Genomic DNA, 20,054 nt, shown 5'->3' with positions numbered 1-20,054 from the left:
CATTCATATGAAACGTGTTATTCGTCGCTGTCAAAAGTGAGCTTCTCCAGGTCAGATCCCAGCACCCTGCTTCCCAGCGCGCCCCTACTGCGCGCGCAGAGCGTCAGAGCTTCCCCACCCCCCCCCCCGAGCTGTGCCCGTTCACGGCATGTCCTCTTCGCTTCGTGACAGTTCGGTGCTCGGGCAGTCACTGCGTTCCTGCTGTCTGTGTGGCCGCCGACTCACCCTGGTCAACGAGCACTAGGGGCAGGACCAAACACCGGCGTGGCCGCCAGACCCTCAGGAGGCTGGAGTCCTCTCTGGGCCAGTTTTGCTGCTGCCATAGGAGACTTCCGTTGCTTCTGACAGCGGACAGTTAAGTGTAATTACCGGGTACCTGAGGTTTCTTAAGATCTACCCGAAAGTGAGTATAGCCATAATGAAATAGAACACACATTAATTAGAATAATTTTTCCTTCTTAGTATCAGAAGCTTTTGTAAAATGTGATCTCCTCTGCGGTATATATTCTTTCATTTTGAAGTTTGCTTTAATTTGTAAGATTTTATTGATTCATTTATAATCATCCCCCCTTCGTTACTCTTTTTTTCTTGAAATCTGTGATACAGAGGATCTCGAGCTTTCAAGAAGAGACAGTATTGATAGTTGCTTATTGACGTATAGTGTTCATAACTGTAATGTAGCCGTACTGACCCTACTTGAATGATAGGTTGTTATTTTCATAGATTAAATTTTAAAACTTTGTGGGGGGATGAAATGAGATGGCATTCGTCTTGCCGACACCCAAGTAGACAAAGCTGTGCAGTGGCGTTGCCCGGGACAGACCGTTTGGACAGGACACAGAAAACAGGCCGCGTAAAACTGGACACCTCGTTCATGATGACATGCATTTCAGACCAGCGGTGAAAACATGATGCTTGGAAGCAGTTAGAATGTTTCTCATCCCGTATGTAAAATATGTTTCAGATGGATTACAGAGCTAAAGAAAAAAGGTATTAAAAGAAATGGCTATGTATATTATCTTAGAATATAAAAGTTTTTCTAATCAAAACACAGTTTCTAATAAAGAAAAATATTCATTGATTAACCAAAAAAAATTAAATTCTATATGAAGGTACCAAAGATAATAAACCAATGACAAAAATTAAAATGAAAGGATTCATATGAAGAATCCATCAAGAGTTCAATAATTAAGAGAAAGATTAACAGCCTAACAGAATGATGGACGGAGGGTGTGAACTGGCAGTTCACAGAAGCAGAAATACAGAGCGAATGTACCAACCAGATTTGGCCACACGGGTCCGGGAAGGGATGTAAATTTAAACAAGAATCTTACCCAGCGAGTTGACAGAAACCCATGAGCAAGCACCCAGGGAAGCGGGAACCATGAACCGGTGCACAGTGCTGGTGGGGCCGGCAGACCCTTTCTCGGGGGGGCCGGTGGAGCCGAGCCCCTGCAGGCCTGTCACACCTGCGGCCGCAGGAGTCTGTCCCCAGAAGCCCTTGCACATGTGCGGGCGTGCAGTGACACGCCTGTGCTCGCTCTCCGTCAGGCCCCACACGTCTTTAACTGGGCCCTTGAGGTCGCATCCTTCTCTCTGGGGGTTTTTCACTCCATCCCACCTTTCATACTTGTTTTGGAATTACTTTCCTAAAAAGCAGATGTGATCCTGGCCCTGCCTGCTTTACCGCTTCTGTTTTATTGTTGCCTGTAGGATTTCTACAAACTTCCCTTCGCCTAATGTATCACCAGCAGTCTGCCCCTCTGCCTCTGTCACGCACGTCGCTTGTGCTGTGGCCGCACAGAACAACCTCCCCAGTAAAAACCAGAAGCGCTCAGCCGGCCCGGTGCGACTCCAAGTCCGCACTCCCTTCGGCCCTCCCCCGTTGGTTGAGTGGCCTGGCTCCTTCAGTACTGAGGATGCGGCAAAACCCAAGGTCCCCAGACCCCACTTTCTTGGAAGATATCAGATTAGTGATGGGGAAGTGAAAACTAGCAAATATATATAAGTCCAAAGTCAGATGACAAGTATATGCAGAAAACTGAAATAAGGCAACATGGTAATGAATGGGTAGGCAGACACCTGAGACAGGTAGACAAATAAGACCTTGTGAGGAAATTAATATTAACGTGAGATCTAATGAGAACAAAGGCTCCTGCCATTTACACATCAGGAGAAAGAGCATTTCAAGCAGGGCAGCTAATGTGCGGGTCCCCAGGCGGAAGGACCCCGGGTAGGTGTGAAGTCACAGGAACACACGTGGAGTGGATGCAGGTGTGACAGATTTGGACAAGGTGTTGTATTAAGTAGTGACAGCCACCATAGCAGAGAGACTCTGAAATCCCAGGGGCTGAGCTCACACCAGGAAAAGGGGGCTATTCCTTACTTATATGACATGTCTAGGGCAGTTTGGCGAGAAGGCTCTTCTGTAGAGGTTCCGCCGCCTTGGAGGCCTGGTGTTGTGAGATCACTGGACCAGGGAAGGGGGTCGGAGGGGAAGGAAGAACGATGCTGACTGTTAGCTACGTCCCCTCCGAAGTGACTCGCTTCCCTCCCTTTCACCGTCACTGGCCGAACTAGTCTGACCTCACGGGGCACGGAGGTGCCCGTGGAGCACGTGGGTGTCTGGTGAGCACGGGCTTTGCTGCAGACCAGGACCTGACCGTTTATTAGCCAGGTTACAGAGTTTTTAAGTGTGAGTGAAGGACAGTGGACAGTTTAGAAAGAAGGCATCTGATCAGATCTTTTCTTAGAGACCACCCTGGCTGCTGGAGGGAAAAGAGAAGTTAAAAAGCTGGGAAAGGGCTTAGAAGGCTATTGTTGCCAGAGTCTTGTTAAGAGAGGGTGGTGGCTTAGGCTAAGAAGAAAGGACAAGGGGGATCATTGGGGGTCTTTTTTTTTTTAGAGGTAATTGAAAGTGTTGATGGGTCCGCTGTGGAATACGACGGCAAAGAGAGGAATCGGGAAGATTCTACCAGTAGTTTGAGCACGCTGTTTCTTCCTAGGGGCACCTTCTCCCAGCCGCCAACCTGAAACCCCTGCCTTCCCTCCAGGCCCATCTCACACGTCTTTTCTGGTCCTGGAAGGCGTTCCCACTTCCCGTGAGAACAGAGTCCCCCCTTTCCCGCCTCCCATACCACTCTGCTCGTCCCTCTCTGTGGCACTTATGGACTTGTGGCGTGGCCACCGTTTATGTCCCTCCCTTCTCCAAGACCGTGAGCTAACATCCTTGCTGGGCACATAGCTGTTTAAGAAGATTATGTTTAATCAATGAATGAGCAAATATCCAATAATATTTTCTTCTCTTGTCCAAAACTCTGTATATATGCAGTTACGCAGCATCTGAGCCCAAGGAATTCTCTTTAATCCCTAAAACATCATTCTTGGCTATATATCTGTAATGTTTGGCTGCCATACTGCCTTTTTTTTGAGGGGTTGGTTTTTTTTTTCTGTAAATTAACAGGATGAGAGGCAGCTGCAGGTACTGGCAGATTACAAAATGTGTAATTACTTAAAGTAACTGAAGCATATTATAGTATAATTCAACAGAAAAAAAACCATCTGGCACACGCTATGTTAATTTGTCATGAGAGAGAGCTTCTCGGAACGCACCCGCTGCAGCTGGTGGCCCGACGTCTCCCGCGACGAGGAGGAGGAGGAGGAGGAGGAGGAGGAGTGCACCTTTTGTTCGCCGCTCTTGTCTGCTGTGGAGCGGAGTCCTACGTGACCTGCTCTGCAGACACCACCCGAGGGTTTCAGGCATCGGGGAGATTTTCCCTGACACCGCATCAGCCAAAATACGTGTGGCTCACCCTCACCTTCAATTGTGCCTCGATAATGGGACGATCCGAGCAATTATAGTAATTAGTTGTAAAGCCTAAGATGTTGGCCCAGACTTCGAACTTATCCCATGCCTTAAGGAACCATAACTTCTTTTATAGAAAGTATTTGTGGTATTTTCAAAGCGATTAATGCATTGTAGGGACAACCTTGCTTTCAGCCTTGTGACCGTGCCTGTGCAGTTACTGTGTGTGCCGGAAACACTGAGAATTGAAGTGCTTTAGCGCGGAAAACCTCTCTGCGTGGGTTAGGAGACGCATTCTGTGGTCGGCAGGCAGAAAACGACTGATTGGTATTACAAAACAGCACCTCATGCTGGCCTTTTGGAAATAACCTGTATTTCCAACTCTCTACTGCACATTTTCGTAGGTGCCTCAAACTCGATATATTGAAAGCCGGGCCCACTGCTTCATGCCCGGCCCACATCTGCCCTTCCTCCCGCATTTTCCTTTCCACGAGTGGTGATACTTCCCCGGTTGCGCAAGTAAAACTCCAGAAGTTATCCTGAACGCCTCCTTCCCCTTGCTCCCCTAAATCAAGCACTGCTCATTCCGGCCTCCCCCTACCCTGGAAAACATCTCTCTTGAATCTGTCCCTTCTCCTCTAACAGTTCAGGCCACCCACGTCGCCCACCTGGGTCGCTGCTCTAACCCCCAGTTTACCGCAGTCACCGATCCTTACTGGTTTTCCCGCTGCAATCAGCGAAATCTTTGGACACTCAAATTCAATCACGTCACCTCTCTTCTTGAAACACTTCGGCACCTCCCTATAGTGTCGGCGACAAAGTCTGCATTTCCTATTGAGACACAGACGGTCCTTTGCAATCTGTTTCCCTGCGTTTTCATCTTCTTCCGCTCTCCCCACCCCCATCTTCCAGCCACTCTGTGTGTCCTGTTCATAGGGCCCTGCGTCCGGCTTTCTGGGCCGATCACCCTTCCTGTTTTCCGGACCTTCACACATGGCTCTGACGATGACACTCTTCCCTTTCTCCCCTGCTTCTGTCCGTCTAACTGCTGCTCATCTTCCACACATCGGCCTAAAAGCCTGCTTCCCCCGGAGGGACAGCTCCCACCCCGTGCCTTCCACGTGGGTTCCCGCAGCACTGCGGACTTTGTACAGCAGCGGCTGCCCGTGTCCGAAACCCAGGAGCTTCTCAACGCGACTGGTGTCCCTTACTGTCACTAGGGCGGCGACTGGGTCTCCCCTGAGCCATCCCACCGGCGCCAGCATCGTAAGTAGGACGTAACAGGCACTCATTTCAGTATTTAGTGACTCAGGTGGACTTGACAATTGCCCCAGTCTCATCGAAGAGCAGCAGCTAAAATGAGATGCGAGGAAATTCACGCACAGTCTGTAATTTCGAGTGCATTCTTCACATAACTTCTTGAAGTAAGCCTCCTATGAAAGATACTTACAAATAGAAATCGAAATCATGTTGGTTTTTCTAGGAGCCGTCTCTCAACTTCATTATACCCCCTGATGGCCACTGGGGAAATGTAATCACTGAACTGCCTAGTTAGTTCTGATACGAGAGCAAGTGGGCAGTGAAAACGTCGGAAAAGCAAGTTACAGGACATTAGAAATGCTACTATTGAATGGACGAGGCAACTGATTATGGGGCATGAACTAAAATCTGCCCAGACTAGAAACCACCTTCTGCGTGCCAAGGCACCGTGAGTGCTAAGTTGTGAACGCAGCTTCCTTCTGGAGCCCTGAGTCTGGTGGGCAGCGACAAAGGGGAAGGGAGACCAACCCGCAGACGGGGCGAGTGTGGGTGTCGGCAGTGGCATGAGGAGCCCAGGCACAGGGAGGTGAGAACAGTAACCGGCGCAGGGGCAGGGCGGGAGCTGAGTGAGATGGCCTGTTTATTTTTTTAAGTCACCAGACAGTTGGCCTTTGAGCTGGGTCCTGAAGGATAAAAGAAACCAACAGCACAGAGGAGCCAGGAAAGGGTTGCAGGCCGATGGGAAAGGAGCGACGACAAGGGCCCAGTGTTTAAAGGGGGGACCCGCATCGTCGCAGTCTGGTGAGCGAGGGGAGAGGCCACCGGGCTGAGTGAGTCAGGGTCCTCCGGTCAGGAGAATCTCAGGCGCTATTTTAAGTAAGATATTTTTACTCTCAGTAACATATTTAAGACTATTTTCAGGTAAAGTCCAAAATGCAGCAGTGGGAAGTCATTGGAGGATTTTAAACATCCTTAAATCTTCGGGAGACCACTTTAGACCAGCTCTCCACATTGTGTGGAGAAGAGACTCGAGAACAGGCAGAAGGGGAGTCGGGAGACCAGATGTGAGGTCGTTACAGTTTTCAGACACTAGACGATAGTGGCTTAGAACAGGACGTCGTCGGTTGAGATGGAGAGAAGTGAGCAGTCACGCATTATGTGGAAGAGGTAGGACCCAGCTACTGTGAAGTCAAACACAGGGGATGAGGGAAAGGCAGGGGTCTAGGCTAATGCCTAAGCTTTTGGTGGAGCTGCGGCAGGTGGCATGGCATTCACTGGGAAGGAGAGACCAGCAGTCTGCACTGTGGACAGGCTGCACGTGAGGCGCTCCTTGGTGGCCTGCGGGTCCCGGACTGGACGGGCTCACCCAGGGGGAGCGTACAGCTGGGAGAGGGAGGTGGGACCTGGGGCCAGGAGCAGGAGCGCTCTGATGCATGCCTGCAGCTGGCCTGCCTGCTCTGGCCTGGGGTGTCCTCCGTTAACTGCAGGAGTTTTGAAACCCGAGGAAGAATTCCCTTTTTTCAGTAGTAGAGTCTGTGGAAGCCATACCGAAAGTTAAAATTACGGTATTTGCAATTACTGACCATTTTGCCACCAAGTTAGGATTAAATTTTTTCCAGGTAACCTTTTTGCCTTTTAGGTCTTCATATTGTATGATGCCACAGAGACATGCTTTGCTAAACTCTCTTGTAATGACTGGACTTAAAATGAGGGGCAATATGATCTCGCTGAGAGATCATTTTGATTAAAAGACTGGTATGAATTCCATTTTTTCATTCAGTTACTTTATGACATTAGGAACATTAAATAACTACTCTGAGTCTTAACTCCTTTCCTTACACTTTGAGAATAATAGCTACTTTGCAACCTTGAAGTAACAGTAAGGTACCACGGAAAAGTTAAGGTGTAGCAGAAGACCCTCTTGGCTGATGTCCACTTAATTACCTAATGGCCCGAACCAGTGAACCACGGACCCATGCCAAGCACTCTGACCCACGCCCAGGACATCCTCCATGCCCTACCTCCGCCCCTGCCTCACGGGCTTCCCCCTTGCTCTCCAGGAGTCGGTGTGTTTGTTTGCACACCAGGCTGTGCCGGCCATTCTTGTTTGGGAAATATGCGACTTAACTGAATAAACCAGTGATTTCTGAGTACCGAAAAGACCAATAACCCAGTGATACAGAGCACAAACAGAGAAAAATGGACCAGTGGTATACGAGCACACAACTAAGTTTCTCTTAAACTTTAGTTGTGTACTTCGGGGGATTGGCTGTTGAATTGGGTTTGGACGGGCCGCTCCAAAAGAACAGAGGGAGTGCTGTGAAAATCTGGCGTACTTTTGTATTCAGATTGCTTGTCAAGCACCTTTAAATTCTGGTACCACATTGATGGAGCCAAAAGTGGCGATAACTATAGATAAAATTCTATGGATGCGCCTTGTGAAAGACATTCAGCATTGAAACATTCCGGCCAGTGTGCTCCTACTTTTTTTTCTTTTTTTAATTTTTTTAACTATACTCCAGGTGGAAAACCCAGACCAAAATCCTTCTCTTTCCTGAGATGTCAGACTCCCTAAAAACATGAGGAGGTCTCTGGGCCCAGAAAAGGATGCAGACACACAGGACCTGGCCCTACCACAGTCTTGGGCGTCTGTAGACGCTCCTGGCACCTGTCCGTGGGCCCCCGGTGCCAAACCCCTGCCTCACGTCCTCACCTGCCACCTGCTCGCATCTCACACTGGAGAACTTGATGACTCAATCAATCTTGATTGTAATATTTTGTTTACTAGATCATGTGATGTTAAGTTATTTTTTTAGTTTTACTTATACAGAAGGTAGCAAATCAATTACATTTTACAGCTGCATTTCTAAATTGTGTTTGTAGGCGTGACTGGGATGATTTATCACACACATAAGTTATGTAAGTGAACTAAAAATATCAGAACAATGAGGGCTGAGTGATATTATAAAGGATTCCTTATTCTTATATACTTAGATTAAACTTGGTAGAAGATAATTTTACCTTAAGCTTTATAACATATCGTATGCCGGAAATTATACAGAAATTGGGAACAGTTTCATCTAAGTTCTTTAATTAGTGTAAAGTACTCTTTAAGCACCATAATGTCGTAAAGAAACGGGAGGTGTCATCCGTTGTTACACCTCCTGGCAGGCTGCACTTAAATCACCCCTGACAGGCAGGAATGTTTCTGTTTTTAAAGATTTCCGGTGCAGAGATGACAAAGATGTATTTGGCAAGGGTTTCAACTGTAGTGCCACTGAGAAACTTTCTGGAAAGTCGTATTTAATGTCTTTCCCAAATCACTGACGATACTGGGAACTGCTGGTGATGATCGCTGATGAAGAGGGAGTTTCTCATGGATCTTACAGAGTCAGATCCTCCGCTTTGGTCTCCCGTCCCTGCCACCCCCTCACCCCCCGCAGTTACATGACCTGGCGGAAGGAGCAGCAGCTGCAAGGCCCTGGCAGGGGGGCTCCAGGAAGGTCTCCAGGGACAGAGCTGGAGAAACCCCTTCTCTCTTCGCCCGTTAGTGCCTCCTGAAGTGTCGTCAGAAACGAGATGGAAGTCATCAGAAGTGAGATGAAAGGAAACACTTAGCAGAAGAATAACCATTTTTTTAGCCACTTCAAATTCTTCGTAGAAAGAAGCAGAATATACAAAAATCTAAATAAATAAAAACAATCTTTATCTAAAGTATGTTTTGCGGTAGATTCCTCGGTAAATGTTTATTGAGTAAATAAGGAATAGAATTTCCTAACGGCTAGGTTTTCTACAAAGTTAGCCTACAAATCAAATATTGATTGAATTTCTGCGTGCAAATCAACTGTTGTAGATACCGTGGAAACCAACAACAACCCCCTTTTTTAAAAGTTTCTGTTCTGGGGGGGTGTGTGTGCGCCCACACATATGCATAGCTATGCGTACCCACACATGTGTAGACCACTATTCAGCATCCTAACACAGGGCTGCCAGATGCCTTGCACGTAACAAATGTGAAGCTTTGATGTGCAGAGAGCACCGTCTGGATGAAAATGAGCTGGGAAGGCGGCGTGGAAAGAAGGGCGGCAGGGTGGCATCTGGAGAAAGCGCGGGACTTCGGTGGCAAAGCTAAAATCGAGGAGTAGGAAAAAGGATGCAGCCGGAGCCTGAGAGCGACGCACGCGCGGTTGGTTTGCCAGGCAGCGAGAGCCTCGCGAAGTGCGGTGAGGTCGGAGAGATGAATGACACGGGACTGGGGAGGACTTCCGACGCCTGTGTGGACTTCTTTGGTAGCGGGGGTCCCCGCAGTGATCAGTCACCGACACAGTGGGTTCCCCCGCGTGTCGGACAACTGCGCCGCGCTGCCCAGGTCCGGCCAGGGCGCAGCTGTGCACGCTGGGCACGGCCCCGATGGTACTGGCGCGGAGACTGAACTGGAAGGACCAGGTAACAGAGAGACGTGGCAAAAGAGGGGTCTGTTTAGGGGCACAGTAGCTGCTGCGTGGAAGGGGAAGTGAGGCGTGGAGTCCACGGCTTTGCGGCCAAGCCCCGCTGGCCGCGATGGCGGCGGTGTGGAGTGTGCACAGCGGGGACAAGCACAAGCACGCTTGGTGTCTAGCGTCAGGTTTGATGGAGGACCGAACCGCTGGGGAATACGTCCAGAGAAGATACAACTTGTGCGGCGTGCACATAAACGTCTTAATGCTTTTGTTCCAGAATGGAATGCCTCATGCCCGCCCCCGCGCCCGCCGTCCCTGACCGGTTCGGCGTCGCCTGCGGTCCGGGGGAGCAGCGCAGAGCGCGCGCTTCGGGAGCGAAGGGCCCAGCTTCCGTCCCGACCCCACAACTGACCGGCTACGGGGCTCTGGGCGAGCTACCTGACTTTATTTTTCTATATCTGTGTCTTTAACTTTTCTCACGCAGAAACGGGGTTCTCATAGAGTTATCATGAAACCAAATGCATTTCTATAAAGCGCCTAGAACAGTGTCCGTCCAGTAGGAAGCGCTGTGAAAGTGCTCACTGTCAGTATCACCATCGTCGTCATCTTCCTCGGTATCATTTGCCACGCCTGCCGAGCACCGGGTTGTAAGGGGAGACTGCGCACCAGCCAGGGCGGACCACAGGGCTCCATCCACAGCAGACTAAATATGGACGAAGATTAAAGAGTAACTCAGAATTAATAACTTGTATCTTTTAATTTTATGAAAAACAGTAGTATTTTATTAGCACTAGTGTCGTTCAGGTGAACGGTCACAGGGTGAGCAGCTGAGACGTCAGGGCACGCAGCAGGTGCCGTCTGGAAGGGCCTTCTGTGACCCGCGCGCTGGCCGGCTTCGTGAACGTGAGCGTGGTTTCACCGCCACTCAGTGGGGTCAGAGGTCACTTCTCATCAGCGGACGCGCAGGACTTCCACCTTTCATTCCGCTTGACCCAGACTTGCCACTGCAGTCATTTTGCTGTTCTGTTGCGCTTTGTTTTGTTACGGTGGGGATTCTAAACCACATGACAGACTTAAAAATAAGCAAAACAATGTAGTCGACTTTATCACCGCCATGGAAGTAAAGCCGAGGTTTGCCTGTCGCAGAACCAGCGACCGATCCTGGAGCTCCGCGGAGCAGCCGCCCGGCCGATGACCTCGCCGAGCCAGACCGAGTGAGTCCCTCGCGGTCTCTCAGTTCTGTGACGGCGACAGCTCCGCGTTCACCGCCGCAGACCTCGCACTTGGCCCAGAGGCGGGTCAGTAAATGTTTGAGGAATTGATTTGTGGACATTATTATTTGTTCTCGTCTGTGTGTTTATAGCAGATTGCTTCTGGATTTTAACAACTGCTGTTCACTCTAACACAGGACACTCGAGAGACCAAGTTTTAAGCTGTTTGTGGAGCTCCTTGGGGGCGGGAATCAAAGCTGAAGTTATTCTGAAAGTGTTAATCTGTTGATTTCTTTTAAGAAGCAGAAGGTCAAAGGATAACATCCATCTTGAATTACTATTTTAATTCTCAGAAATTGAGTCACTCTTTCTTTAACCTCTTTTTAAGATGACACCGTATCTACCTCTAACCTGGGACTCTTGAAATTATCTTTGGCCAAAAACAATATAATCCGTATATATTGAACAGGGAAAGTTCTGGGCATGAGACATTATCAGCTAATAAAGCACAGAGGGCATTAATGGATAAAATGCAGCACATGTGCAAGCAAAGCAGACAGAGGCCTGACCCTCCTGCGTAAGCGACGGTGGACAGGTTGGCCTTGCCTGGCCCTGTCCCGGGTCGAGCCCCCCCAGGAAGCGCTGCGTGGGACTCTGACTGCAGCTGAGAGGCACAGCGGCTGACGGGGTTCTATACTAACCATCCCTGTGTCTGTTTAATAAGAGAATACTTTCCTTTTAATGCCAGAGAATACTCAAGATGATAATACTGAAGACACTTGGGCACTTCTAATTTTTTGCCACAGGAAGGGTTCCTGTGGCAAAAATATAACATAAAATGTACTGTCCTAACCATTTTTAAATTGTGGTAGGATATGCATAACATTAAATATACCAGCTTACCCATTTTCAAGTATACAGTTCAACGGTGGTGTGTATTCACATTGCTGCACAACCAGTCTCCAGAATACATGCGTAAGAAATGAATGAGTCCTTTAGATGTGGTGTATTTAGAAACTTTATTTTGCACAAATACAATATTTTTGCTCAAAGCATGAATGTGTATCTCACTAATAAAGATTCCATTTTGTTCTTTTTTTTTTTTTTAACAAACCAACCCTCCCTCCCTCCCTCCCTTGCTCGGCTAATAGGAGTGAGCTGAGTCGACAGAAACTTCATACCCAAGAGCTGCTTTCTCAGCTGGAAATGGCGAATGAGAAGGTAGCTGAGGTAAGATAATGACTCTCCCGGGAAGAGCTTCTGCTGCAGCACGGTGTACACGTTAGAGAATTGTGCTTGAGCCAAGTCCAAATTAATTCTGTACTTGGAAGTGGCCACACAGACGTGAGTACTTCTTGTGGAAATCACCCACACCCTGGAAGTGCACACATAACACAATGTGAAGAAAAGCTCTGAGCGTCAGCGACTCATCGCGTGCACGTGACCAAAGGGGGGGAGCTGGGGCCGTGGTGCGGGGCTGCGCTTTAGAGGCCTGCCCTCCTGACGTCCCTGTGCATCTGGGCTCCGTCTGCAACCTTTCCCCTCGCTTAGTTTTCATCCATCGCAGGAGACACGCAGCAAATACTGTGGCCCGGTGGAATATATTAAAATACTGCTTTAGATTCCTTGAGAGCTAAATATAGCAAGAGTTCAGTTTTTTTCTGCAAAGTTCTAAGGAAGTAAACATCTTCTGGATTACAATTAGAGCATTCTAGAACTCTAGTTCTTCTTTTGGAGTTCTGACTTCAAGTGTATTTGTTGGGGTTTCTGCAATGGGCCCCGTGGACCCCTGTCTCGCTGTGACCTTCTGCAGGTGCCACAGTGAGATCGCTATTCAGTTACTCTTCGGCTTTGTGGCACCGGGAATTGATGTGAGCCGTTTAGGAAACAAACACGAGCCATTAAAGTGTTCTTGGGTGTAGTTCCCACTTCCCGAAATCTGTTCTCAGGATGTCATTTAAATTATAAGAAAATTTAAAGGGAAACATTCAACGCAGTACTGTCAATAATATTGGAAGGTCAGAAGCAACCACAGTGATCAGTGGAAAAAGAAGAACACCAATACATTGTGAGTTATGTAATCTGGACCATGCCTTATTACTGTAGCAGCAGAGGGAAATGCATGTTATAGGTAGTGTCCGTGTGATTAGAAAATGTTTATTATGGATGATGGCGACTTTTTCCCCAAGTTTTTGATGTGCATCATAATTTAAGACTATGTATTTAAACAACTTGGTAAATTGGAACAGCTGATACAGTTTTCGGCATAAAATTTAATTTTGTTTTGGGACACAATAAGTATAATAAGCTCATTTTAACAGGATACAGTTATTTCAGTATTTTATGCTGCTAGACATGACATTCCCTGTAATCACGCGTATGTTAGGGTGTGGGAAGTATATAGTCCTTCATAGAAAGTGCGTTTTTTTGCTGTTCCTGATTAGGCTAGTTACTCTCTCAATTCCCGAAAGTGCCAGAAACTTGAACAGTTCCAGTTGCACAAAAACATTTTCCTCAGGCAAGTGAGTGTGGGGAGGGCTGATGCATTTTTTTAATTGACGGCGTCTCTGAACTTGCGTGCATCACAGCGTGTTGTCACAAATTTATGTCCACGGTACCTGTCTAGGTTCTGGAGGCCGCGGCAACAGCATTACAGATCGGTTGGCTTAAACATCAGAAATGTGTTGTCTCTCACTTCTGGACGCCAGAGGTCCCCAATAGAGAAGTCAGCTGGGTCGGTTCCTTTTGAGGGTTCAGAGGAGACTCCGTCATCCCCTGCCCCAAGCCTGTCCCCCTGGCTTCTCGTAGCCCCAGGCATCCCTCCACTTGTAGGTGGTAGTCTCCCGTTTCTTCACGTGTTCTTCCCTTAGTACATGAGTATCTGTGTCCAGATCCCCCCGTTTTATGGAGACCCCCGTTGTATTTGATGAGGGCCGAGCCTAATAATATCATCCCAACTTAATCATCAGCAAAAACCCTATTCCAGATTAGGTCACATGCATAGGCACTAGGGGTGAGGACTTCAATATCTTTTTTCTTAGGGACATAATTCCACTCATAACAAAAATCTTAATAACTCTGTTGACCCTAATGCTCTCTGGAGTATATGACAAGGTCTGTCCAGAAGGTATCCAGCCATGTAAAATGGAAAATAGAGACATTTATTGGAGAAGATACAAGAAACATTGTACATGGGACAATGAGACCTCAGTCCCATACAAAGTAGACACCTTGGGACTTCACACAGTTCTCCCAATCACCATCAGCTGTCGAATTTTCCTGAATCTCATCAGTTGTCTGAAATCTCTTCCCTTTCACTGGTAATATTAGTTTGGGGAAAAGCCAGAAGTTGCAGGGTACCAAGTCTGGATATAGAGGGGCTGAGTCACCTGGGTGATCTGATGTTTCACCAAAGAACCCTGCATCAGACCTGATACATGTGTGGGTGCGTTGTCATGGTGAAGCTGCCAGTCACCAGCTGCCCAGAGCTGCAGCTATTTTCTTCCTATTGCATCTCTCAACCAATGAAGATCACTGAGGTAGCACTCCTTGTTAACTGTTTGGCCTGAAGGGTTGTACTTGTGATGGACAACACCTTCTCAATCAAAAATCACAGTTAACGTGGTCTTGATCAACTTGTACTTTGCCACACCTTCTTCAGGTACAGAGAACCAAGCGACTTCCATTGGGACAACTTCACCTTCATTTCCGGATCACGGCCATAGGCCCACCATTCACCTCCAGTTATGACCTCCTTGAGGAAACCTGGTTCACTGGTAGCAGTTGAATTGAGTCACTAGCAGCTGCAGCACGATGTTCCTGCTGCTCTGGTAGCAGAAGCTGCAGAACAGATTTCGCCATAACATGTTTCATTCCAAGATCATGCATCAAAATCTTAAACACAGAAGTTTCTGGAATCCCTAGATCAGCTTCTAGTTTTTGCACTTTCTGCACTGTTTTTTACCTATGTTCAACATTCTGAGCTGTTCTGCTTGTTGCATTCTGGCCTTCCAGAACACGATCACTTTCAACAGATTCTTGACCATCTTCAAAGCGTTTGTGCCACACTTTTATTTGTGCTGCACTCATTGCATCATCCCTGAAAGCCTTCTGAATCATCCAAGTAAATTCTGTGGAGGAGTGTTCAAGCTTAATGCAAAATTTGATGGAGACTTGTTTGCTATACTCTCAGTCATTTTCAATGTGACAGCCACACAGTACACATGCTCACTCAACAGTGTCTACCACCCCCTCTGAGTAGTACAGTGAAGTCATCATTGTTCACACATGCACATTCCAGTCCACTCTCCTTGGCTGCCGGGTCACATCGATGTCACCCAAACTGTTCTTCTTATGTTAACAAAGACTAGATTTTTTTCCAGACAGACCTTGTATACTGTTTGGAGAAACATGCAGAAATAGAGTTCTTCACTTTTTAAAGAATAACTTTAACATATAAATCATTTAAGACACATCTAACTCTGTAAAAACCAGGATTTCTAGAATGAGTATTTTCTGTTTCTTCGGATTTAATGATGTCCATCCCCACTTTCCCTGGAAGCTCATTCTAGCCTAGTGGCCCTCGAGGCCCAGTGGGCAGCGGCAGTGCCCCCTGGGACCTGGACAAACCACGGGCTCTCAGGTGGGGAGCAGCTCTGGCTGGGGGGGCCCCGGTCTCTGCCTTCATGCTCCCCACATCCAAAGCAGTGTGCTAGCATCTCAAGGTCAACAGATCAAACACTGAAAATCTCGTTCTTCACTTTAATGCACTTGGCTTTGCATTTGATTCACTTTTTTTTATGGCACGTAGAGGTAAAAACAGTTTAGTGAGGCCGTAAAACCAACTTTGAAGTTCACAGCTTGAAAAAAATGTAAACTTAGAGATACATTATCTTTGCATTTTATAAGAGGTAAAGCGATGTCCAGGTTTTCCATTGATTAGCCCAGAGAACGTCTCCGCGCTGTGTCGCGTGTGGTTTTCTGACCGGTGTGTCTCCCATTGCCCCTCAACAGAGTGAAAAGTTGGTTCTAGAGCATCAGGAGAAAGCCAACAGACTGCAGCGGCGGCTCAGCCAGGCGGAGCAGAGAGCGGCCTCAGCTTCGCAGCAGGTAGGGCGCCGCCTCGCTGTCCCCGGATGCCAGGCCGCCTGCGTGGGCCGCGGCTGAGGGCAGGTCCTCGCAAGTCCCCGAGCACTAGGTCTTGTACTGTTATTCAACTGGACCATTTAAAGTGAGTCTCTAACATTCGAGGTTGGAAAGGCAGACTTTAGAGACAAACAAGCACCTCCTTCCGATGACCCCACACTGAGCCCTGCACCGTCCACTCACGGCCACCGGCCACCAGCAGCCGTTTAAAGTAATTAACGTTAGACAAAACGAAAGTTGAAATCCTCGGTCACGCCAGCAGATTCCAGCTGCTCGGTAACCGCGTGCAGCCACGGCGGACACGGGGGACAGCGCGGGTGCGGAGCGGCTCTGCCCCCGCAGGAGGCCCGGGCAGCCCTGCTCTAGAGTGAGGTCACGTGTGAAGCTCGGCGGGGATTGGCTGCCGGACTTTGAAGTAGATAACTGCTTCAAGCGTACCGTTTTGGATCGCTGTTTTTATTGTAGTTTTTAAATGGAAAAAAAATTACTCTGCGTATCGGTTAACTTCATTGAATGTACATTTGTATGTGATAATTCAAATCTAGGATACGATATCAAGGCCAATGGGAAACAGAGGTAGGGAATGCAGAAGAACATCAATGAAAGGCTACGGGGGAATTTCCCATAATGCACGCTGTCGTGAGGAGAAGGGCCACTTGCTCTGAAGCAGGAGCAGTATCCCTTCCACGGGGCACAGACCGAGGCCGGTGTGGAGACCATAAGGACAGGCTGGGAAGTGCAGCGGGACAGATTAGTGCATTGTTAACTATATTTGATTATGAATGCACTATTTTAATTAAAATTAATATTCTTAGATATTACAGCATCTTATTCATAGTAAAGCAGCCCTCAATGCTGAATTCAGTTTCTGTTCGTGATACAGACTTTATCTGGGAATCTACTTCTGAGGGGAACACGCTGGAATAAACTGTAGTCCTGAGTTGCCCTTCGGTTCCCCGCCCTCTCGAACGTGGTCGTAGCTTCATCAGATACGTGTAACTTCTCATGAGATGATGAATTAATGGTTACGTAGCCCCTCAGGAGTTCCTGCATTCGTGTGGATTGTAAGGCAGAGGAGCCGGGGTGTCCTGAGCAGGGTTCTGGGTGCATGTCTGGTGTCAGGCAAATAGCCTGCGGCCATTAAGGAGCCGGGCGATTGGGGCGACCCCACTCCCCCTGCCACAGTGTCTCTGATGCCTGCAGGGTGACCCCAGCCCCCGACAGGGTCAGCGAGGGCCGAGGGGCCGCACACGGTAAGCACCAGGCACTGAATGGTGCATAGGTGGGTGTTCAAGAGATTAAATTTCCTGTATCACAGCCCTTAGAGCTTCAAGTTTCCCCTTTTTAAGGAATATGATAAAGAAAATGCCTACTTAAAATCGACTACCTTAAGTTCCTTAGTAAAAAGGGTAGTTGCAGAGCCTTAATTATATGCCCTGATTGGCATCTGGTTCAGTCCCTGCCCCCCTGCCCTGCTCCCCCCCCCCCCAGAGACGTAGACCTACACACTCTCCTGTTGAACTCTGAGGGCAAGGATCCCACCATCCTCCTCCTGAGCGTTTCTGACGTTCCCACAGTGACCACGGCACGCATCCTCCCCCCAGCTTCCCTCCTTCCGTTTGTTCTCCCTGGGGGACGGAGGGGCCCCGCTCCGCGTCCCCCCCACGCACAGGAAGGAACTGGCTCCCTGGGGCCACCGTGTTCCCATTTTAAATGAGTGATAACTTCCTTATGAGACATGTTTGGTTTTTTAAAACCTTTATCTTCGTCTTCTCTGAATTCTTTCTAATTTTTTTCACTTTCCTCTAAAAACTGGAAAGCACTATATCCTGTGAAGGGCCTGGTAGCTCGTGAAATGGAGTTCAGGGAGGGCACGTTCAGGGTGTGTGGGACGTCTCATTGGTGTGGCCCGGCCTCAGTCACGCCGGACGTGCCCCCCACCCCCTCTGTCTGCACCGCTGTCACCCGCCCTTGTACCGCAGTGACATGTGCTAAGTCGCCGGTCTCCGTGAGTGTGTGTCGTGTCTTAAATACCAGTGTGGTGTGGCCTTTCTCTGCGAGAGCACCCAGCCTAGAAACGAGGACAAGAACCCGATAAACATGAGTATGTAAAATTTCAGATTTACACATTAAAAAGTCACGAAGTCAATGACAAAGCATTTGTAACACAGGTGACAAAAAGGCTAGTGTGGGAAACACATGTAAAAAGTGGCTAAGTCCACAGAACCAGTCCAACAGCACATTGGACAAGTGGCAAAGGGTGTTGACAGGAAGGAAGGACAGATGGCTTTTTAAAAAGATTTCTACATTTATTTTTAGAGAGAAGGGAAGGGAGGGAGAAAGAGCAGTAGAGAAACATCAGTGCCTCTCACGTGCCTCCAACTGGGGACCTGGCTCGCAACCCAGGCCCGTGCCCTGCCCGGGAATTGAACTGACGACCCTTCAGATCGCAGGCCAGCATTCAATCCGCCAAGTCACACAGCCAGGGTGACAGATGGCTTTTAAACATTTTTTAAAGATGCTCACCCTCAGCCATGAAACAAATACAAACCTAAACTGCGTCCACACATCGCTTCCCACCGTCAGGTCCTGAGTGGGGCAGCCCGTGGTTCTGGCACTTCCCGGCGTCTCTGGTGTAAATGCCGATGACGCCGTCCCTTGGGAGCCCGGGTGGGCACCATCTCTCAGAACTGCAGATGCACAGTGTGTGACCAGCAGTTCTGAGGGTTTATCCTGCAGGTGGCGCGCCGGTCCCTGGGCAAGTCTGCACGAGGAGGCATGTAAAATGCTAAGTGCAGCGTTGCCTTTAATTTTAAAAGATTGAAAACTGTCTAAGCGCCCATTGAACAGGAAACCAGTTAACCTACAGAACGTCCAGGCAGAGGAGGCTGGCCGCTGGCGAGAGGAGAGCAGTAGATCTCGTGGGCAGCCGTTTCTCACACAGAGCGTTCAGCGGGGAGACGAGGAAAAGTGCGTGTGGTGCTTTACATGGGAAATAAAAGGGGGCGAGGGAGTGCCCGCACGTATCTTCCTTCAGAACATCGCAAGGAGCGCGCTGGGAAGCTGGACATGGCGGCCGGTGGGGGAAGAGCTCCGCGGAGACCGGGCAGCAGCGGCGGCGGGCTCCACCCTGTGTGCTGTCGGCTCCGTGTCTGCTTCCGCGCCATCGGGTGTGTCCCTGTGTGTGTGTGTGTGTGTGTGTGTGTGTGTGCGTGCGTGCCGTACTCACTTCGATCACTTCCGATTAATAGTTCAGTGTTTTCCTACCAGGCTTCTCTTGCTGTGATCTGGCATCCTTTTATCCCCAGCCCAGCGCTGTGCTGGCTTGCGCTTTGTGTTTTAGCCGCTTTTCTGGTGAACTTTGACCTAGGTGCCCTCCGTCCAGCTGTGAAGCATGCCCGGGGATTCTGGGTCTGCGCCGAGCTGTGGCGTGTCACCCCTGACACGCGCACCTCTAGTGTGACGCAGACACTGTCAAGTCTCAAGAGGAAAATAGAAATGAACACAAAAAGTGGCCTCTTAGAAGACCCCTTCCAATCTGATTATTTGCAATAATTGTAAGTTGCGGTGCATTACACTGGGTATTCGCCTAAGATTTTCCATAGAAAAAGGAACCGCGGACTGACTGTGTGTTTCGATTGCAGCTCAGCGCGGTCACCGCACAGAGAAGGAAAGCGGCCTCGGTGCTGACGCTGGGAAACACCTAGACACGCCGCGACACTCACGCTCGCTCGCAGGACGCTGGCGCCGAGCGGCTGCACCGGCGTGCGCGCCGCTGCCCGGGGAGGAGTCTGCGGCCGGCAGGCCGGGCTCGGGGGTCGCTCCGCTGAGCGTCCTCCGCGCTGCGTCCCGCCCGAGGGCGGGTGTAAAGCAGAGCGGTGACAGCCTCCAGTGAGCAAGGAAAACGCGACCCTGTCCTGAGCTTCAGGGGAGAATAAAGCCGGCCGAGGAGACGCCTTCGCCTTCATCACTGTGTCGATTTTTTCATCCCCCCTTTCCTTTGGAAGAGCGTAGTAACTTTTCAGCTATGCTAATCATGAGGAAGAGATTTTAAGAAAAGTTCTAGAATTTTCATATTTCCACTTCCAAGATTTGAGAATTTTACATCTCATTGTTACTTCTAACTCATTTTTAAGGTTCCCAAGAATCCGTTTGATTATGAACTCATAAATATAATAAATTATGTGTTCTAAA

General features: G+C 48.8%; 1 protein-coding gene across 1 annotated transcript in view; it reads left to right on the top strand.

Moving 5' to 3' along the window:
• Positions 1-20,054, top strand: part of SCLT1 (sodium channel and clathrin linker 1) — a 92,713-nt gene extending 72,659 nt beyond the window's left edge. Inside the window, exons 19-21 of the mRNA XM_036031818.1 lie at positions 11,867-11,945; positions 15,729-15,824; positions 19,505-20,054. Of these exons, the coding sequence (XP_035887711.1) occupies positions 11,867-11,945; positions 15,729-15,824; positions 19,505-19,567 (238 nt within the window). The 3' untranslated portion in view covers positions 19,568-20,054. The remainder of the gene's footprint in view (positions 1-11,866; positions 11,946-15,728; positions 15,825-19,504) is intronic.

This window comes from Phyllostomus discolor, chromosome 8 (genome assembly GCF_004126475.2).
Source record: "Phyllostomus discolor isolate MPI-MPIP mPhyDis1 chromosome 8, mPhyDis1.pri.v3, whole genome shotgun sequence".
Classification (NCBI taxonomy): Eukaryota; Metazoa; Chordata; class Mammalia; order Chiroptera; family Phyllostomidae; genus Phyllostomus; species Phyllostomus discolor.
This window is presented reverse-complemented; position numbering and strand designations above follow the sequence as displayed.